This window comes from Colobus angolensis, unplaced genomic scaffold (genome assembly GCF_000951035.1).
Source record: "Colobus angolensis palliatus isolate OR3802 unplaced genomic scaffold, Cang.pa_1.0 Scaffold224, whole genome shotgun sequence".
Lineage (NCBI taxonomy): Eukaryota > Metazoa > Chordata > Mammalia > Primates > Cercopithecidae > Colobus > Colobus angolensis.
The window spans coordinates 1,545,684-1,567,358 of NW_012115422.1; the positions used below are offsets into that span (position 1 = coordinate 1,545,684).

The following is a 21,675-nucleotide window of genomic DNA, read 5'->3' on the forward strand; positions in this document are numbered from 1 at the left end:
TCAGGTAGCCTTGTCAGCTCAATGCATGTCGATGTCGTACATTTTTGACAAATCAAATGTTTAGAAGAAGTCACTCTTTTTAGTTAGCCTCTTTCTTCTTCTGAGAGCTCTGGAAGGAACTCCTGCCCAACCCTTCGTTAAAAAGTGTGAAGAAAATATTTTCTAGATTTCTGCCAGAGTAATACAAGAAAAAAAATAAATACAATTAATGGTTGTTCTAACTGTAAGCAGTTTTAAATGATTATTTTAGGAGCTTATCACTTTTAACAGTAAACAAAAGAGGTCAGAAGAAGTACTCGGTATTTAATAAATGGCCAAACACATTTTCCCGAATATTCTTACAGAAAAAGTAAGCTATCAATATTTTTGATTTCTAAAGGCCAATTTAATAAATAAATGCATGCCAGAAAAAATACAAAATTACAACTGAAAACCAATAATAATTTAACAGAAAATGCTGTGTTGTACACTTTTTATTGGTATGGATAACTTATTAAAGTAACAAATCTGAAAACACCTTTTGCTTTTGCTGGAAAGAAAGTACTATGTTAGAGAAGAACTAAGAGAAACCAGAAATCATTTGCAAAATGTAGGCATGTGATATGGTCTATGGTAATGCAACAGCCAGAGGTGCTGTTTTATCCATTTGTGTGTGCATGTTTGTACAAGAATCAGAAACCAATGACATAGACCCCAAAAGCAAAGTCACAACAGGCTTACTCTGTGAAACATGCTGGATTACAAGCACAGACTACCCAGGACGCAGAGGCGGTGCAGGCGCAGGTTTGTTGTTTCTTCTGTATGGGGTTTCCTTGCCAGATAGGGGGCTAATCATGCAATAGCTTGAGTTTCTCTGAACTTGATAAACACCCAGGATTACTAGAACCGGAAAGCGTGTGTTCACTGTTTTACAAGACAGCTGAGCGGTGCTACAAAAACAACAGAAAGTTCCTTCACTTTAATCTGGTTATATGCCCAAACCTCTAATCAAGAAATAATGCAGCTACAGGAGCAAATTAAATTACTATAAAACATTCCTTCATCTGTAAAACATTTCTTTTCCCCTCAAATTAAAAATTTAAAATAAAATGTCTTCGTTTTTGATAAGCAGCTCCACCACCAGTCTCTGATATCGTATATCATTCAATGCAGCCATGGCATCTAGTTCTGGAGATCTCATAAGGGTGGGTCCAAAGACGATTCCAAGGTTCTCTGCATTCATAAGATTCTCCTTTTCATGGAGGGTCACTCTGAAAAATGCAAGTACCAGGAATAAATGACTTTGTGTAAGCCATATGTTCTTCATTGTGCTTGAACACGAAAACAACAAGATTCACAATAAAAGTTTGCATCTACTTATCAACAGGTTATTTCTCTGTAATTTCAAAGTACTGACTTTCCCTAAAGTAAAGGATGTTAAGAGATAATTTAAACTTGTGGTGATCACTGAGGCTCAAGCCTGTGTTAATGTGCTGGACTGTATGGATTCAGTTCTATCTATGGATCCTCCTGCCACAGCCCACAGCCTATAGTTCTAAACCTACATTTGCAAATAGCTGAGAAGGAACTGGGTCACCTTGATTTAATCCACCCACTCTCCCTTCACTCTGGCTGTCTTTGCTATAGAGTAGTTTTGCAAGTAGACAGTTGAATAAGTGTCTAGGGAGAGAACAGCAGCGACAGTAATAAGCAATGGCTATGGGTAGGCAGCATCGTCAGGGAGGGTATGTGTTTATATGCTTTTTACCACTGCACAGTAGCACAGAGAATATCATTTGAGAGTTAGTCCTTTGTTTTAGTGTGGAACACTTAATTACATCCCAATAGGAAGCAAACCTGAATTTATAAGTGAAGTTGTAAGCACAATAAACAAAGGTTTTAAATGAGAGGAAAAATTTAAACATTCATGAGTGACTAGAATATCATTTTTGTATAACTCATGCCTTTGGCCACAAATGTATTTTTGTTTCTGATTGGTTCTAAATTTTGAAAACCTAAAACTACTAAAACTTGGTCACATAATCTGGAAACCTTTGCTTCAACTGATAGAGACCAAGGGTGACCGAGTAAGGGAGTAAAGCTGCATGACTATCAATCGCCTGAAAACATCAAACCACAACTAACTGAAATACTTTTTCTTTCCTCCCTTTATCCCTTACTTCTTTACTGCACCACTTTTTACATCAGTTTGCAGTGTTGGCAACATTAATTCAATAATCGAAAAATCCCATCACCAAGTTTGAAGTGCTTTTTTTGGAGCAATAAGACAGGAAAAGTGAGCTGCCTTGCAAGTTCCAAGTTGCTTGCTTCTTGCTTTATTATGCAAAGGTCTCTGCAGCCACAACTCTCTCCACAAAAATTAGTGCACGTCCTTGGCAGAATACTGGTATTTCTAGCATATCTGCAAACATATACTGAAACTGCAAATCCATTTATAACACAATCAAGTCCGCACTCAGTATTGTAGTGTAAAATATTTTTAGCATTCCTTCTCAACTAGTACAATTTCGCAAAAGACAAAATAGCTATGCATTTATTTATTCATTCAATAGATCATTTGTCCTTTCTTTCACCCTTCATTTCATTTTATCCTTAAAATTTGGATGCAATACAAGTATAAGACTCAAAGTCTGTAACTTGCCTCTTTAGATGTGCCATGAGGTACCGGAGGGTTTCGCAGTGAGCAGGTGGCAGTAGTTTCAGTGCTTCATGAAGGGTTTCCAATTGCTCATCAGGATCCATAATTTCTAAAATGGTAAGTTGAATACCAAGAAGAAAAGCATTAACACAAAATTGAAACAAATGGTTCACTGAATTCTATTCTTGTGATAATCCTCTGAAACTGGTAAGAAATGCTTTCTCATAATTCCTTGTCCAACAACTTCAGAAATTATTTTTAAGGTTCAAGTCCAGATTTCCAAAGGCTCTTAGTTTCAATGTGGCAACACTAGTTACTTGGACTTTTGGGGATGGAGGGAACATCCAGTTTTGTCACTTGAGTGTCTTGGAGTCTGACAACTTCAGAAATTGGACATTGAATACAGGATGTAACTACAAAAAATTCAGACATGTCAACACAGATAAAAACTTATATATGCAAATGAAGTGACCTTAGAATAATACTTATGGGATGGTACACTGCTTAAAATATCCATTTTCAGCAATGGTATACTAACCATGTCACTCCATTACCCACTCTGACCCCAGGAAAGTCTTATTAATTGATATTTATGCTTTTTTCTTTTTAAACCAAAACATGTACTATCCAACATTTACTTGCCTCATTCATTATGTTTAGTTTTAAATTACTTTGTTTTATATAAAACAATCAAATCTACCTTCAAAATGCAAACATTTTCTATGACTCAGACATTCAGAAGACTGCATGGCAGACTTTGAAGGCACTTCCAAGTGTTTTGCCTGATGGCGGGAGCCCTCAAATAAATGTGACTCTTCCAAAGGTGTAAATTTTGAAGGGAACCATCTACATTTGAATGTTTTAGTTCCAAATGAACAAAACCCCAGCACATTCCTTTGAGGTCAGACTGTATTCAATTCATTAGTCATCTGTATAACTGAAAACAACATATTTGGAATTCTGTAATCTCAAAAAAGAGCACCACAGTACATTCCTGCTTCTAATCAAATGTCAAAGGATGGGGTGCTTTTAAAAGTTGGGTTAGGCCGGGTGCGGTGGCTCACGCCTGTAATCCCAGCACTTTGGGAGGCTGAGGCGGGTGGGTCATGAGCTCAGGAGTTCGAGATCAGCCTGGCCAACATGGTGAAATCCCGTCTCTACTAAAAATTAGACAGGTGTGGTGGCAGGTGCCTGTAATCCCAGCTACTCAGGAGGCTGAGGCAGGAGAATTACTTGAACCTGGGAGGCAGAGGTTGCAGTGAGCCGAGATTGTGCCACTGCACTCTAAGACCGGGTGACAGAGCAAGACTCCATCTCGTGGGGAAAAAAAAAGTTGGGTTTCAAGGTAATTTCAATGAGACTACATGCTGCTGAGTCCTAATCAGGATGGCGGCCTTGAAATGCTATGAAGACTACATCTGACCAGAATGCAACATCCAAGACACAAGACCAAAAATCCTAGTGTTTCCAACTTATAAAACAAACCAACTCAATGGTAATGAATTGAAGTCAGGTAAAAATTGGTGTAAGATGAATGTGAAAATTTCCTAGCATTGGTAAAGCAGATGTGATAAATTTCAGAAACTGAACAATGACTGAAGCTTTTTAATTCAAACAAACTTTGACCATTTTACAATCTCTACCCAAAATTTCCTCACAGTTCCTGGCTCATTTCTTTGAATGAAGAATGGATTTGCTTTTTGCCATGATAAATTATGTATGGTCTCTGAACTTCGTGGCCTTTAAAAACTGCCAATTTATAACAGTGGTGCCAGCTCAGATACTGAAATTTAATCATCGAATTTCTAGAATAAAAGAAGAACGTACTATAACAACCACTAGTTAGGGTTTTTTTTTTTTTGAGACGGAGTCTTGCTTTGTCTCCCAGGCTGGAGTGCAGTGGCGCGATCTCGGCTCACTGCAAGCTCCATCCCCCGGGTTCACGCCATTCTCCTGCCTCAGCCTTCCGAGTAGCTGGGACTACAGGCGCCCGCTACCACGCCCGGCTAATGTTTTGTATTTTTAGTAGAGACGGTGTTTCACCGTGTTAGCTAGGATAGTCTCGATCTCCTGACCTCGTGATCCGCCCGCCTCCGCCTCCCAAAGAGCTGGGATTACAAGCGTGAGCCACCACGCCCGGCCTAGTTAGGGTTTTTGTTTGTTTTTTGAGACAGCTCTGTCCCCCCAACTGTAGTGCAGTGACATGATGATGGTTCACTGCAGCCTTGACTTTCTGGGCTCGAGTGATCCTCCTGCCTCAGCCTTCCAAGTAGCTGGGACTGTAGGTGTTGCCACCACCATGTCCAGCTAAATGTTACTTTTTTTTTTTTTTTGGAGACGAGGTCTCACTATGTTGTCCAGGTTGGTGTCAAACTCCTGGGCTCAAGCAATCTCAGCCTCTCAAAGTGCTGGGATTACAGGTGTAAACCACTGTACCCAGCTCTAGTTTTTACTATAAGATAAATTAATTTGAAACTACACAAATCTGGAAATTAAAGAATAACCCAGTTTCCTTTTAATTTCCACAGTTAATTTCTGTAGGGAGAACTGTGAGATAGTGTTATCGGGTGAGCAAAAAAAAATCTGCACATGGTGAGTTTACTTGCTACTGAGGGTGACTGACAATGAACCATGAATATGACATATTATAGTTACACGACTGGAATGAGGCAAGTGCGATGGGAAATACAGCAGGATAAAAGCATCGGAAGTATTGGGGGTTGCAATTTTAAGTGGTGTGGTCAGGATAGACCTCAATGGTAATGAGCCATGTGGAGATCTGGAGAAAGACAGCGCTGGTGGAGGAGCAGCCATGCAGAGATCCTGACGGGAGAGGATGCCTATAATGTCTGAGGAAAAGCGGGGAGCCAATTGTGGCTGCCAGTTGAGTGAAGAGGGGGATGTTAGCAGGTTAGCAGGTGTGGTCAGAAGGGCAACAGGGCACTTGATCATGTCAAGCGATGCAGGCTATTTTAAGAATTTAGCATTTACTAAGATAAATGGGAAGGTTAGCAACAAAGAAAGGTCACGATCTGACATGTATTTTTCAGTTATCTGTGCTCTGGCTGGCCAATAGAAAACAGACTGGAAGGCAAAAATAAAAGCAGAAAGACCATTCCAGTAATTATTAAAAACATCCAGGTGAAGAATGACAGTAGCTTGGACCAGGGGGTAGCAGTGAAGGTGATAAGAATTTGTTGGATTCTGGGTATATTTTGAAGGTGGAGTTCACTGGACTCCTGATGAAGGATGTATGAGAAACAGAAGAATCATGAATGATCCGAGTTTTTGGCTTTGGCAGCTGCAAGGACGAGGCCTCTGTTAACTGAGATCAGAAAGACTGTGGGTGGAGGAGGTTTGGTGGAGAAAAGTTCCATTTGAGATGTTTGTCGGGCATTCAAATGAACATGCTGACTGTGGATTAATCTGGTGTTCAGGGAGAGGACATTTACATCTCCAGGCTGGAGATATACATTTGGAAACAAATGACAAAATGCACTGAATATACTAAGATCCAATTGGCAGACATTCTTCCCTGGAACTCATTTCTCCTTTTCTTCCACTTACTAAAGTATTACCCATTACCATTTTTTAGAGAACACAACTCTTTAGCCATAGGAAGCATAATTTAAGAGAGAAATAGACAAAATGGAATGTATTCAGAGATGAATGACCATCAATTGTCAAATATACAAAATACACATGGAAAAGGGTGATGCCAAGAACACTGCTAATGGGAGGGAGTTTTTAAATAAAAATAGGTAGATTTCTGTTGTACACAGAAGGCCTTCATGACTGTTACATCTATCCACCAGTGAACTGGCTGCCTCTGGAAGCAGTGAGTGAGCTTGCAGGAACTAAATATTTCAGAAAGAATGTTTTATAGAAGAGAGTCTAGCTGCATGACCCCTTAGAATATGTTCAAACTCTAACATCCTACAGTTCTCAATATAAAATTATAAGTTGACTTATTCAACAAATATTTATTACACCTATTATGTAAGTAAGGGACTACCACAGGTACTGTGGGAAAAGGAACACGAGCGAGAACTCCTCCCTTTAAAAGGGATTCCCGTGAAGTAGGAAGACAAAACGTAATTACAACCTTCCGGCATGAAGGAAGGAGGCAGTAAAGATATCCAATTAGAGGTGATGGGAATCAGAGGAGAAAGACGGTCTGCAGCTGAGAGGGCCAGGGAAGAGCAGATGGCATTAGAGGATGGCCTGGAAGGATCTGGAAAATGTGAACACTGTCGGAGAAGGAAATAAAGACTCTAAGCCCATAAAGATCTAATTAAAAGCTCTTCTACAGTATGTCTAGTTAATTTTACACAGAGAAACTTGAATACAAGAAGATTAAAACTTAGAAAAAGGGGTGGCTCAGTGGCAGGGCTGAGGAAACACAAGTTCTCCTTCCCAGGCTTCTCTTCCAGAGATTTTAAGTTGCTTGGGACCAAGAACCCTGGGTTTTATTTGAGTTGATCTGACTCACTCAAGGTTATACACTGAGACAAGTAGCTTTTCTAAGATGCTCTGGGAACAGAGCTCTCAGAATCCTTGGCCAGAGGAAGATTTCTCCCCTCATTACCATGAGGAGCGCAACTTTGGTAGTGCTGTTTCCCTCGTGACCAGGAAGCATCCATAATGCTGGGTTACTGGAGGCTCTGTGAGAAGCACCTGTCTTTTTATTCTAGGGCAGCAATGTCTTAACTGGTGGGGAGAGGGAATGAGGAACGGGGGGTTAGTGAACCCAGACTTCAGGTGGGTTTATCATGGAGTTTCCAGGGGCTTTGGAAGAACTTCCAGCTGTAGCATGGGATGATCTGGCTTTCTCCACCCTTGCTTTCCTTTTTCATTTCCTGCAGTCACTCCCTTCCAGCTTAAGCTGCAGGTTCCTCCAAGAAGGCTGCAAAAGCAGAGCTCAAACAGCTTTTGTAGAAGAAAAGTTTAACGTAAATTCTGTTTTTTTGTTGGCAAAGGATGCTAATAAATGCCAGAGACATTTTTAGGAGCTGAGAGAGAAAAAAATTTTGGAGAATATATCTGCATTAGGAAGGATCATTTAACCCTGTGCCTCATTTGAAAGGGGTTCTTTCCTTCCTTCCTTCCCTTGTGTAAGTCTCATTCCCTGTTCTATCAAGTGAGCCAGGCAGTGTGACAGAGTGGGTTAAGCAAGGGCTCTGACCTTGGAAATGTGTGTGAATGCCAGTGCCACCTCCCCTAGTGAGCAATGTGACCTTACACAATTTACTGATACTCCATCACATCTCCTCCTTTCTAAAATTACATCATGGATGTAAAGTGCTCGTCTATGGCACCTCGTCTATGCTCTATAAATGTTAATTTCTTTCTTTCTTATCTGCCTTTTAAGAGAATGACTGTATCTGCACATCTAAAGAAAGAAACTTACTCTACTGCCAGAAGAGAGTGTACAAGGACACAATGTTCCACAAACAAGATATTGCTATCAAACATGTACAACAAACATTTCTATTATATATCAATATTATGCCAGGGTTTTTGGTGTCACATAAATCAGACATCCAAATAGCTGAAATTATAAGGAGAAATTTCTACCTTGATTTCCGAAAGTTTCTTTCTTATGATGTGGTTTCCAGAGTTCTCTGAGAGGTGAGATAAGGGGTGCTAATTTCGGACAGGAAGGCTGTTTCAGAAACAAACTCCATAATGATGACAAATGATTTGGAAAGACAATAAAAAGAGATTTTTTCAGCAGCTAAGGTGGGTGTGAGGAAAGGAGAGGTCATTTGGAACTGTGGGGGCAAAGGCCTCAAAATCCAAGAGGAAGCTTGGCTTTTACTTCTTCCCAGATATGGCGGTATGTGGAGTTCAGAACCTGGGTTTGGATCACTGCTTTGTCCTCTGCTGATCGTGTGCCCCGGAGTTAGGTATACAGCCAAGCTTCAGTTTTACTTCCAAGCAACAACAGAGTGGGAACTCACCCACTTTCAGTGGGATCAGAGTCCTGGGGATCACAGCACACTGTGGACTGGGCAGCTTTTCACAGGCTCTGTGTGTGTGTGTGCGCGCGTGTTGCTTTCTAGATGAGTGGCAAAGAGACTTATCCGACTGGAGAGGAAATGTCTGCCCCATGAGACAAGGATGTGTGAGATCCCTCATACAAATTTTCATGATCAGCCCTGAGTCCATAAGAGACCTAGAATTTGTCATGCTTTCTAACCTAATGCTTTGAAAGAATTCAGTGTAATTCTCATGGCTGTTCTCTACATGGGAGCTTGAGCTGACCCACAAGAAATCAGGGCTCCATGGAACTAACCACAAAAATCCTCCATAAAAGCCCTGAAAGGGAAACTAAAATTTAGAACAAAGAAAGACTGTACTTCATGAAATTCCCAAGTCAAAAAGCAAATTAGTGTTACTAAGGAAGTGATGTTATCATTTAAAGATGAAGACAACATATGGTTTTAAAGAGAGAAAAGCAAAGTGACAGAAATGGCCTATCTTTTCCAAAAAAACCGGTAATGCTAATACTTAAAACTATTAAGAATTCCCTTCTTTAAAAAACGAAGTGTGAATTACAGGTATGATTTTTACAGCATAAAATTTGACAAATAAACCTTTGCTTTTTCTCATTTTCATTTCAACTAGAATTTAAAAAAACTTCTTGATATAAAATAGTGCTTTTTAAAGTATGATTTGTGGGCCAGTGCCAGTTTGCTGTTAATAGTCTGCATTAACTTATACGAGTACAAAAACTGAGAATAAGAATTTAGAAACATACAGCAATCTGACAGAAATCTTATGCTTGCTGAATTTAATAAAAGATAGTTGGATTTTTGTTTGTTTTTGTTTTACTTCTTGAGACAGAGTTTTGCTCGTTGCCCAGTCTGGAGTGCAGTTGTGCAATCTCGGCTCACCGCAACCTCCGCCCTGGGTTCAAGCGATTCTCCTGCCTCCACCTCCTGCATAGCTGGGATTACAGGCATGCACCACCACACCCAGCTAATTTTTTGTATTTTTAGTAGAGATGGGGTTTCACCATGTTGGCCAGGCTGGTCTTGAACTCCTGACTTCAGGTGATCTGCCTGCTTTGGCCTCCCAAAGTGCTGGGATTACAGGCATTAGTCACCACCGGCCTGGTTTTGTTTTTTTAATTTTACTTTTCCAGTTATTCATTTTTATTTTATTTTACAAAAGCATTGGCCTATGTCTAAAGAGCACTGGCATAAGCCTTATTTTGGAAAACGAGGTTTAGCACATTACAAAGAAGCTTCCGATGGTATTAAGTCATAAAATAATCTACGTTACAGAACAATGCAAAATTCTTGTGAGTATATTAACCATAGAGAGAGGCAAAGGGGAAATATTTCAAAAATGCATTCAGGTTAACCAGAAAAGCAGGAAGAGTGATTACCAAGAGGAGGTTGTCAGGTTATTTGAAATACATGCATTCATACTTACTGGCAGATTCTATAAACTTAGGGTAGGCATCATATGTAATGAGTGGAATTGGCAAATCCCTGAAGTACAGTTTAAGTGCACCAGTGATAATGTTGATATCTTCATACATGTTCACAGAAATATCTGCCTTCTCACCATCTTTTAAGGATGTTGAAAGAAACAAAAATAAATATCTGGATTCACAGCACTGTTTTAATGAAAGACATATCTGTATATAAATCGGATTTTAAAGATTAGCAATGCTTCAGTTTTTAACAAAGTGTAGTGTGCTACATGTTACATATTAATGATTAATTTTCTGTGAAAGAGCCTCTTCTGATCTCCAGCATGCCTCACCTGCCCTACCAGACAGGTTAAGCTCCCCAGTTATTAATATTTTCCTTTATAGCCCTTATTAAAATAAAATCAATAGCTACTGTGTGATTATTATTTAAAGTGAGCCCTCCATGAGTGCAAGGACCAAGCGTACATGGTTAACATCATATCTAAAGTAAAGAACATGGTGCCTGGCATATAGTAGCTGCTTAATATTTTTGAGTTAACGAATCAATAGAAAATAGATTTAGACAAGCTAGGAGCCTAAAAGAGTAACATGCTGGGGCTTCCTATGTACGCTGTTATTAAACTGGTTCTTTTAAAACCTGCTTTTTAGTAAGTATACACAAATACATTCTTCCACCTGTATTATCTATTTACTTATTTTCTGTTTTGAAATAATGCAAACAAATCCTGGAATCTGATATCTACATACTACATACTAAGTAGGGCTATACCATATCAGCACAGTCTACAATATCTCTGTTTCCTGATTGTTTCTTTACTTTCTGCTCTTGCCTCCACCAGACTAGGGCTCTTCTGGGGTAAAGCTCATGAGATTTTATTTGCTTTGACCATGGATCTCTCACTGTACTTGTCACATAAGTATCTGTGATTCCACCAAAGGACAAAATGTAGCAGAGGTATAATGGCAGCTGCTGACTTCAGAGTAGTCAGCTTTCCATTCAGTGACTAAGCTGGGGAAGATTTCCCCAAACTTGCCTTTTTACCTTGGCTCTTAAATGAGTTCATTCCAGCATCCTATGTATATTGTCTTCTTTCTTGGTTCTCATTACTTGAGGTTTATGTCTCTCAGAAGTGATCATCCTTAATTATTCCAAATTATTTTGCTCTGTTTATTTGATATCCTATTCCTTTGAACATGCATGGAATTGGGCAGTATTTATATACAGAACTGATTTTAATGATGTGAGTCACTGGCTTCCTGTAACTCTTGTTAAAATCCTTTGCATCATTCCTAGAGATCTTGCAGATGAGTGCTGGTACATATCCTTGGGAGGCCGAAGACTGGCCCCCAGCAGTGTGGCTACAGGGAGCCAAGGTGAGCGCTCCAAGAATTTTAAAATCTGTTACTGGTGTTTTCAGGTCACAAAATGGTTGTCTTATATTTTCAATAGAGGAAACTGTGCCATTTCTTTGTTCTCTGGGGTCCATAGGAACATTCAATTTCTTTGGGGTCAGTGTGAATTTAGTTTTGAGACTCGCAGCCAGAGGCTGGGAATGGACATGCTGAGCTGCACAGTTTCCAGAGTAAAGAGATGCTTCTTCCCGTTCAACCTGTCAGGGATTCAGGACTGCTCTTCCTGATGCTTATTCGGAGTGAATACACCATTACTTCACCTCCCTTTCTTTGCTCTTAATCACGTACTTGGGCTGGCCTTGTTTCCCTCAGGTTGGTAATGAATATTTAATTATTTTTGCTTTCTGCCTCTGTTGCCTACAAGAGGTCTGTGAATGGGAGAAGTTTCTGTGATAGAACTAGAATATGTACTTGCAAAGGACAGTGGTTCTTTAAAAGATCAAGTGGGAAAGAATAATTAGGATGCAGCTCTGTTTTTGGCTTTAGATAGTTTCAGTAGAGCATTTACACTTTTACTCCTTTACTTCCTATATTCAAGGCTACAGGTCTTCTTTGGAACCACCTTGTTCTAGTCCTTAGAGCAAAGACAAATTGGAGAACCATGGAAGCAAATCTTAATTTAAATGTTAGCTAAGAAAATTAAGCTCCACTGAGCTTTTCTTTGACTAGGCCCCTTCTACAGTGGCGGATGGGAGCCCCACAGAAGGCCACTAAAGCTGCTTTCAGCTTTCTGGCCCCAACACACGAGTCCGGGCTTGGGTCTCAGCTCATCGAAGGTGGTGATGAAGATGCCAGGGGGGCATGGATGACAGGCAGGGTGAGATGGGTTAACTCAAGCCTGAGAAGCCTGAGATCTGTAATGGTATAGATCCTACTCTTTATTCTATTTTTGGTGAATGTAATCGCTCTGTATGTATTTTGGTGAACATGGACCAGCCTTGGATACTCAAATATTGGTAACATAGTTTTATTTTATACTTCTTTTGCACTCTGAAATTTGACTGTTTAATAATTACCACTCATAAAAAAGAAAAATTATAAGCTAAGTTTTTAAATTTGGTATAATAATCATCGATGATTTAGAAAAAATAATGCAAAAAATACCTCATAAGAAATTTAGCAAACAGTATTATGTCTTAAGTTATGGAACACTGTGAAAAACATACCTCTGTCGAAAGCCATCTTGACATCTTCAATTAGGTCACTAAATCCTGATACTCGGTATAGTCCTTCAGAATTAAGACCTGACAAATAAAAATAGTTAGTTTCTTTGAATTATGTCTTTTCTTCAGAAATTTTAACTTCTCACACTTTAAGCTGGGAGGTAATGTGTCAGAAGAAATAAAATACACATGTTTAGAAATCTTTTCACACTCTTCTCCCAAAATAAAATGATTTCACACACAGTTAACTCTTACCTATTGTCACCTGAATATCATCTGGCTCATCATTTGGTCTAATTAAGTCAAATATGTTAAGTCTTAAGGGAAATAATTCATCATCCCAATTACATCATAAATTCTTTTACATAACAGAAGACTAAGATAAAATATAGGCCTGTTTTTCCCAAGTGGGAAAGAATAATTAGGATGCAGCTCTGTTTTTGGCTTTAGATAGTTTCAGTAGAGCATTTACACTTTTGCTTCTTGAACCAAAGAAAAATATAAAAACTGAAAAATGAATTTGTCTTTACCTGTCAACTTTTGCAGACTGGAAGCACCATCTATAAATATATTTTTATATAAGCATATTTGCTATACTTGGTTAAATGTACCTTGAAATCAAGCTATTTAATTACTTGTTAAATTAATTCATTTCAGTCTTTTGAGATCATTTGACATATGAAACCATTCCCCTCCAAATTACAGAAGACAATTGTATTGTGCAATGAGGTACCCAAAAGGCATCAGGACTGGTACTGGTAGTGAAAGGAGACCACTGCAACCCACACTGCAAATGCCTCACCTCTAGACTCAATCTCTCTGATGCACATGTCTACTACCATTGGCCGCTTAGTGGTGTGTGCTTTCACGAGCGTTGTAAGGTCACAGCTGTACACTTTTTTGACATGCTTCAAGTCTGGTTTACAGTCATTTGGGACCATCTTGGAACACTGCTTATGAACATTCAAACCACAATCTAAGAAAAGAATAAAGAAAGGAAACATTCAATATTATTTTCAGAGTTTTGAGCATTCTGGAGTGTTAATTTTAGCAAAAGGCACTCCAGCTTGAATTAGGTTTTAAAGTGGACTAGACTCCAGCAGTTCCTTCTGGGTGGGAAAACAATATTCTCATCTCTTCTCTTGGAATGATTTGGTTATAAGCCAGGAGACCAGAATTCTTGCTCATGCTTCATCATTTAATTGCTATATGATCTCAGGAGAATACAATGAAAAATCAAAATTAGTAAGTGTTTAATTCAAAGTCCACAAAATGTCAAATAGCCAATAAAAAATTAACCCATTTCTTTAAAGTTACATAAAAAGTTTATTTAATGTGGGGTATAATTGTATTTTAAGTATATGTGATATGAAGTGGAACTGGACCTCCAAAAGTAGGAGTATCCAGGGCCCTCTTAAAATGGTGCTGCTCAGGTTTATATCTATCCGTAATCCTTTCTATATATATGATAACTAATATATAAATTCCTCTAGTAGCTAGAAATAGCTGTAACTATTATTTATTGCTATACTATTACCAGCTAACATTTATTGAGGGCTTACTAGTGCCAGGCACTATTCTAAGTGCTTTACATTTATTATTTCACTTAAACTCACAAAGCTCTACGAAACAGGTACTTTTTTCCCTCATAGTATACCTGAGACAACCAAGCACATAAGTAATAAGTAATTTACCCAAGGCCATGCATTTAGTACACAGTGCAGCAGAACTCAAGCCTATGGATGATTCTAGAGTCCACATTTTAAAAATGTTTACTGTTTAATTACAAAGGATATAGCTGAAAAGATGTATAGAAAGAGGAATGGGGAAAGGAACGTGGCGGTTCCAGCCCTCCCTGGGTGCATCACCCTCTAGGAACCACCATTATGTTCAGCTATCTGGAAGCCCCTAGAGTCAGTCCACAATTTTAACACCTAGACACATACTGCCTCTACTGAAGTTACTCTTTTGCTTTGTAATTTTACTTAGTTATAACTCCTAAGATGCCAGAACCAAATATTTTCTAGTTAATATTGTGAGACACTTTATTTTTCAACAAGCAAAGCACAGCGAAATTTTAGATGGGGTAGAGAGGAATACAAATATTTTGTTAAATTAGACTGCAGAGTGAGAAACCATACCTAAATAATTCAACTAAAATAAATGTCATTTTTATGTTTTAAAAGAACATAACCTATTTGTTTTTAAGTTCATAAAAACTCGATGTTGACCTCTTGTAAATCCAGTCCAAGTGGCGCATATATGATTTATAGCCAGGTCTTAAGGAAGTCAATTTGAAAATCGTACAATGCCATTCAGTTTTGCTTGCTGTTTCTGGCAGAAAAGGGATCCTAATATTCACCTCACAAAATTGTTACGAGAATTAATGAGCCAATGCATTCAGGTGCTTTGAATGTTGTAAAATGCTAGACAAATGCTGGTGATCATTATCATGACTTTTGGTAAAAGTTATTAGCTGTGATCTAGTTATATATAGCGGTAACAGTTAACAGAGACAAGGAAAATTAACCAAAACTTACAAACAATATCATTGTTTCATTAAATGTGTAGACACTGACAACTTAAAGTGAGAACTTAAGGCCTGTGGCAACTCTAGGGAAAGAATTCATATGAACTGAGCACCTCCAGGTACAAAGACTGGCTAGGTGTCAAGGGAAGCTGGGTCTCTGCATATGTGTGGAAGATGGCATCACCAGTGCTAATAGTGCCAAAAGTTATCAACCCTAAGGAACGTCAGCTTGTGAATACAGAATGGCTTCCAGAACAAAAAGCTCAATCTGCACTATCTGAACAAACGACCCAACACTATTCCATATCATTAATGTCCAAATGACTTCAGAACGAAGTCCCAAATTCTTCTTTATCTCTGTATTAGAGAATACATAAGAGATCTGATTCAATCATAAGGCAAACCAACTGTCCACTTAAAAGATCTCCTGTCTCCTGAATATTTTAATGTTTTGGGTAACTTTTATAACTTAGAATTCAGTCTAGAATTTATTAGCTATGTGATTTTGAGTGAGCTGCTCAAATTTTCTGTACCTCAGTTATGTAAAATGGGAACAATAATAGTATTTATTAGAGTTCATGTGAGGCTTCAATGTTAATATATGTAAAATGCATACATGTAGTAAACTGTGTTTACCATGACTATGTTGTTTAGAAAAATGAAATAACACTTTGAGAGGCCTTTTCTATGTAGTACCTCAAGGTTGTCAATCAGCTTAAGGTTAGAAGCTAAGTTGAACTCAAGGCTAAAAATTTCATATTTGTCAGATGTGAAGGCCAGGTCCTGAAAAGGAACTGGATAACTGGGGATACAGATGCTTCCATATCTACACTGTTCTTAATGTATTTCATTTAAATAAAAGGACCCCCAAGTAAGTAATGCATCATTTCTCTCTCGACTGCTTTTGCCATATTTGGGGAGTTTTCAGCTATTATTTTTTTCAAATATTTTTTCAGCCTCTCATTCTTTGTTCTTTTGGGATTCCAACAATACAAATACTTAAAAGTTTTGTTATGGTCCCACTGGTCTCTGAGGCTCAGTTCACTTTTTAAAATCTATTTTCTAAGCCAAGCATGGTGACTCACACCTATAATCCCAGCACTTTGAAAGGCTGAAGTGGGAGAACTGCTTAAGGCCAGGAGTTTGAGACAAGCCTAGGCAACATAGTGAGACCCTGTCTCTACAAAAATTTTTAAAAATTGGTGGTTGTGGTGGTGTGTGCCTGTAGTTCCAGCTACTCAGCGGGCTTGAGGTAGGAGGATTGCTTGAGCCTAGGTGGTCAAGGCGGTAGTGAGCTATGATCACACCACTGCACCCCCGCCTGGATGACAGAGCGAGACCCTCTAAAAAAAAAAAAATACATTAAAAAATACATATTTTCTCTTTGTTGTTTGACTTGGATAATTTCTACTGATCTTCACTTCAAGTTCATCTTCACTCTGTCATGTCTGTTCTGCTACTGAGCCCATAATCCGGTGAGTTCCTTTTAGTTATATTTTTCAGTTCTAAAATTTCCATTTGGTTCTTCCTAATATCTATTTCTTTTCTGATATTTCCTTTTTTTCATTTGTTTCAAGAGTGTTCATAATTGCTTTTTGGGGCATTTTTTATATGACAGTTGCTTTTCTTGTCTGATAACTACAATATCTGTGTCATCTTGATGTTGCTATTGGTGTCTGTCAATTTTCCTTTTTTATTTAAGATTTTCCTCGTTATTTCCAGAGTAACTTTTGATGAGTAATTCTGAACTGTATCCTTGATATTTTGAGTATTATTTGACTCTCGTTCCTACTAAATCTTTAAAATTGTAGCCTGTAGTCAATCTGTTTGGATTTAGAATGCCCTTTTGTAGCCCGTGATCCAAATGTCAACCTAGTTTACAAAGTTTTTTTTAATGCTACTGCAGTGCTATTGTGTCTGCCCCATTTGTCTATTACTCAAATGGCAGGACTCTGCTCCACATTCTCTGTGGCACTGGGTGGGAGGAAGAGTACTGCAGGTAGGGTTGAAGTCAAAGCTGTGCCCACAAACTTGGTTGGGGAATAGTACTATTTTACATGCAACTGCACAGTGGGCATAGATGATAGAGTTCTCATCACTCTCAGCTGCCTCATTACTGCAGGTTAGGGATGAAGATACAGCTCTCTCCATAGACGGGCTGAGAGGGTGCTGCTTCTACTATAGGGTGGGGAAGAAAGTCAGGATCCCACTCTCAAGCTCAGCAAAGGAGGGATACCAGTTTCTGCATGGCAGGAATGGAAGGAAGCTAGGGTTCCACTCACAGGTTTGCAGTAGAGTGCACCACTGCTATTGCAAGATGGTGGTGGAAAACTAGGTTGTACCTACAGACTCTGCTGCTGCAGCATCCACTGACAAGGTGTAGCAGAAGGGTCTCTGTTTACCTAGAGAATGGAAGGTATGGCTGAAAGGTTTCTGTGCTGCTGGGCTGCCCTTTTCCCACTGCGTTAGGCAGAAAGAGCAGCCTTTTTTGGGGATTATTTTTAATCTCTGCCAGTTGGCATTTATGGTTCGTGGGCTTCTCTAGTGACCAGGCTGGGATACACGGGAGGTTAAAACAGACAAAATTAGCCACCAGGGAACTCACTGCTAGGTTATGGAATCCTGAGGTGCTTAGTCTGCCTTCCAACTTTCAGAGTCTTCTGATAGTTGATGCATATGTTTTGTCCAGTGCCTTTTGTTATAATTATTGGGAGTAATAAAAGCATATTTATCCACCTTGTCCAGAACTGGAAGAACTCTTTTTTTTTTTTGTTATTTAGTTTTTATTTCATAATCATAAACTTAACTCTGCAATCCAGCTAGGCATGGGAGAGAACAAGGAAAACATGGAACCCAAAGGGAACTGCAGCAGGAGCACAAAGATTCTAGGATACTGTGAGCAAATGGGGTGGAGGGGTGCTCTCCTGAGCTACAGAAGGAATGGTCTGGTGGTTAAGATAAAACACAAGGCAAACTTATTCGAGTTGTCCACAGTCAGCAATGGTGATCTTCTTGCTGGTCTTGCCATTCCTGGACCCAAAGCGCTCCATGGCCTCCACAATATTCATGCCTTCTTTCACTTTGCCAAAGACCACATGCTTGCCATCCAACCACTCAGTCTTGGCAGTGCAGATGAAAAACTGGGAACCATTTGTGTTGGGTCCAGCATTTGCCATGGACAAGATGCCAGGACCCATATGCTTTAGGATGAAGTTCTCATCTTCAAATTTCCCCCCATAGATGGACTTGCCACCAGTGCCATTATGGTGTGTGAAGTCACCACCCTGACACATAAACCCTGGAATAATTCTGTGAAAGCAGGAACCCTTATAACCAAATCCTTTCTCTCCAGTGCTCAGAGCACGAAAATTTTCTGCTGTCTTTGGAACCTTGTCTGCAAACAGCTCGAAGGAGACGCGGCCCAAGGGCTCGCCGTCGACGGCAATGTCGAAGAACACGGTAGGGTTGACCATGGCTAGTAGTACAAGAATTTCCTTGGTGGCAGTGTCTGCAAAGCCTGGAAGAACTCTTATAACAATGTTTTAGAAGCATGAAATTCAACAAGCTTCAAAATCTAATAATAGTGTTGATATACGTCATACTTTAAGTGTAATACACACAGGTCACAGATTGAGTCAGAAAGGGCTCTTGGTAAAAAGCTATCCCAATATGTTCATTTCAAGCTGAAGGCAATGAGGTTGAGAGAGGCTAAATGACTTGTTCAGGTTACTCAGCCAGAAAGTGCTGGAACTGACTTTGAAATCTTAGATTGCTGATTCCTAGCCTGTCCTCTTTCCACTGGGTCATACACACCACTTTTCCCCACGTATACCATACAGTACACCATGTACTCATGGTTATATTTTCCATTATTGAAGATGAATTTGCTATTTTCAACCTCTTATTCAAAAATGTATACTGTACTCATTATTCATTGTATAGACTTCAATTTAAAAAACACTGCTATATTTTACCCAAATGAGTCCCCTTATAGATATCTATATATATAATTGATCTGGTAGGGTTCTTAAAATGCAGTGATAAAACTTGTTTTGCTATCTTCTTTCCCTATGTATAAAAATCCAGTAGAAAGCAAAAAAGTAAAATTGTGATGCATACACATAAAACATCTGAATGACACTAATGGTTTGGTATTGATTTTTTTCCTTTGAATGTTTGGAGTCATCCCCCAATTTTTTTTTTTGTTTTTTTAAACAGGGTCTCACTCTGTCACCCAGGCTGGAGTCAATGGCACGATCTTGGCTCACTGCAACCTCTGCCTCCTGGTTCAAGTAATACTCATGCCTCAGCCTCCCGAGTAGCTGGGACTACAGGCACGTGCCACTATGCCCAGCTAATTTTTTGTATTTTTAGTAGAGAGAGGGTTTCACCATATTGGCCAGGCTGGTACTGAACTCCTGACCTCAGATAGTCCACCCGCCTTGGCCTCCCAAAGTTCTGGGATTATAGGTGTGAGTTACCATGTCCAGCATTCATCTCCCATTTTAAACATCAGCAGGTTCCTAAGTTTATTTGTGACTCAGTGAAGACTGGATAAAGTGATGAGTGAGCTCAGATTTAGGTATTTAAGAGGAGAGAAATGTTTTCTAAACGGATGTTCTCTCTTTTATTTAAATAGGATAAAACTATGCGAAAATATTAATATGTTATGCTCAATTTTAACAATATATCTCAAAGGCTAAATTTTTGGTGGACAGGATATGAAGTCTTTGCCAAAGATGGCAGAGTCATTAAAATCTGCTTTTTATACACTTACATTCACAGTGCAATTCACTAGCCCTGAGCTTGCTCTGAAAACTGCTGCTTCAGGGACTAACAGTATATCAAGATTTCAGCTTGCCATTAAGGCTTTATTTGGTTTTCATACTTATTTATTAAAGTAATATAACTCTTATATAGTTCCATTTCTCTCAGGGAAGCTCTATACTACAAATAATAATAGTAATAAAAGGTCCATAAATGATTTCATTTGTTGAATCTCTTGGTTTGGTAAGTTATTTTTATGTTACTATTAAACCACATTTCTCCCTTCCAATTTCTCAAGTTAATAAGCATAGAATAAACATATGAAGGGAGGAATAAAAAATTCAAGTCACATTTTATTCTATACTTTCTTAAAAATATTTCTATTACTTAGACTACCAACTTTAGGTTACTTTCAAATCTTCTGGGGCTTGATTTTGCTAAAACACAGGTTTTATATCTAGAGAGCACAGAAATCAATTTTTTGAAAGGAACAGCTGATATTTACATTCTATTGACAGGATTAAAGGATAATATAATTATGTTAAGATTTGAAATTATAATCATTCTCTCTGAATGTTCATATTTTAAATAATGGCAAAAATTTGTTTTGAAACATATCTGTTTTTTCCCCCCCTAGGAAAGTGGCATAGCTTGTATTTTAATATGCATCAGAATTATTTTCATAAGCAAAATTAAGAAGAATGCTTTGTTCTTTGGATATTGATGAAAATATTGTTTCCAATTAAAAGGGGCTCCATGAAACTTTTAAGCAAGTCTTACCAATTTTTCACTGGCTTACAAGGACAAACATAACTCTTTAGGTACAATCAATCAAAACAGTAGTTAAAAAACATTACTTCCGCTGGGCGCAGTGGCTCAAGCCTGTAATCCCAGCACTTTGGGAGGCCGAGACGGGTGGATCACGAGGTCAGGAGATCGAGACCATCCTGGCGAACACGGTGAAACCCCGTCTCTACTAAAAAATACAAAAAACTAGCCGGGCGAGGTGGCGGGCGCCTGTAGTCCCAGCTACTCGGGAGGCTGAGGCAGGAGAATGGCGTAAACCCGGGAGGCGGAGCTTGCAGTGAGCTGAGATCTGGCCACTGCACTCCAGAATGGGCAACAGAGCAAGACTCCGTCTCAAAAAAACAAACAAACAAAAAAACCAAACATTACTTCCACTTACTTTCTTCAACCTGAAAGGGCTTGTATACCTGAAGTAATAAATACTCACACTTTACTATTACGAAAACTCCTGCCATTTCCCTTTGGAGGCAGCAAAGATAATGATACACTAAAAATAGGAAGCCACTTTCATAAACAACCCATATTAAACTGATATGTCTGATTTGAAATAATTATCTTTCTTAATTTCTTAGAATATTCTGGTAAGGCTAAGATGAAAACAATTCAGGAATGCTGCTGGAATAATCTTTTTTTAAAGATGAATGTTTGACAGTCTCAATGATTACATAATAATAGATTATAAGCTTCCCTTTCATAAATTAAAAAAAAACTACTCAAAGGAACTATTCTAAATGAACAATGACCATCCTTTGAACTTGATTTTTAAAGGCTACCTACTTGGGTCATAAATATTCTAGCCGGAGGAGCACCATTTCCAATCTGCAGTTAGCTATGCCCTTGCAACATCACTTTCTTCACTTCAGAGGAGGCTACAGGAAGGGTGATATTGGTGGGTCAGACTGTGTAATGC

General features: G+C 38.8%; 2 protein-coding genes across 7 annotated transcripts in view; both read right to left on the reverse strand.

Annotated features, from left to right (window-relative positions):
- Positions 1-333: 333 nt before the first annotated feature.
- Positions 334-21,675, reverse strand: part of CHN1 (chimerin 1) — a 202,453-nt gene continuing 181,111 nt past the window's right edge. For 3 of the 6 annotated variants that reach the window (XM_011943992.1, XM_011943993.1, XM_011943995.1), the window contains 5 exons: positions 13,464-13,637; positions 12,665-12,742; positions 10,082-10,219; positions 2,642-2,747; positions 334-1,250 (listed from right to left, as the gene is read on the reverse strand). In XM_011943992.1, coding sequence (XP_011799382.1) covers positions 1,079-1,250; positions 2,642-2,747; positions 10,082-10,219; positions 12,665-12,742; positions 13,464-13,637 — 668 coding nt within the window. In that variant the 3' untranslated portion in view covers positions 334-1,078. The remainder of the gene's footprint in view (positions 1,251-2,641; positions 2,748-10,081; positions 10,220-12,664; positions 12,743-13,463; positions 13,638-21,675) is intronic. The other 3 variants (XM_011943994.1, XM_011943997.1, XM_011943996.1) reach the window with 3 other exon arrangements.
- On the reverse strand, positions 18,107-18,685 carry LOC105513155 (peptidyl-prolyl cis-trans isomerase A-like). Its single transcript, XM_011943991.1, has 2 exons — positions 18,435-18,685; positions 18,107-18,326 (listed from the first exon to the last, which is right to left on the reverse strand). Exons 1-2 carry the CDS (start codon positions 18,662-18,664, stop codon positions 18,167-18,169), a joined length of 390 nt encoding a protein of 129 aa, XP_011799381.1. The 5' UTR covers positions 18,665-18,685; the 3' UTR covers positions 18,107-18,166.

Coding starts and splice junctions, on each gene's coding strand:
- LOC105513155 (XM_011943991.1), bottom strand. CDS start 18,664: ATGGTCAACCCTACCGTGTTCTTCGACATTGCCGTCGACGGCGAGCCC. Junction 18,327..18,434: donor AATGGCACTGGTGGCAAGTC/CATCTATGGGGG, acceptor TTCCCAGTTTTT/CATCTGCACTGCCAAGACTG.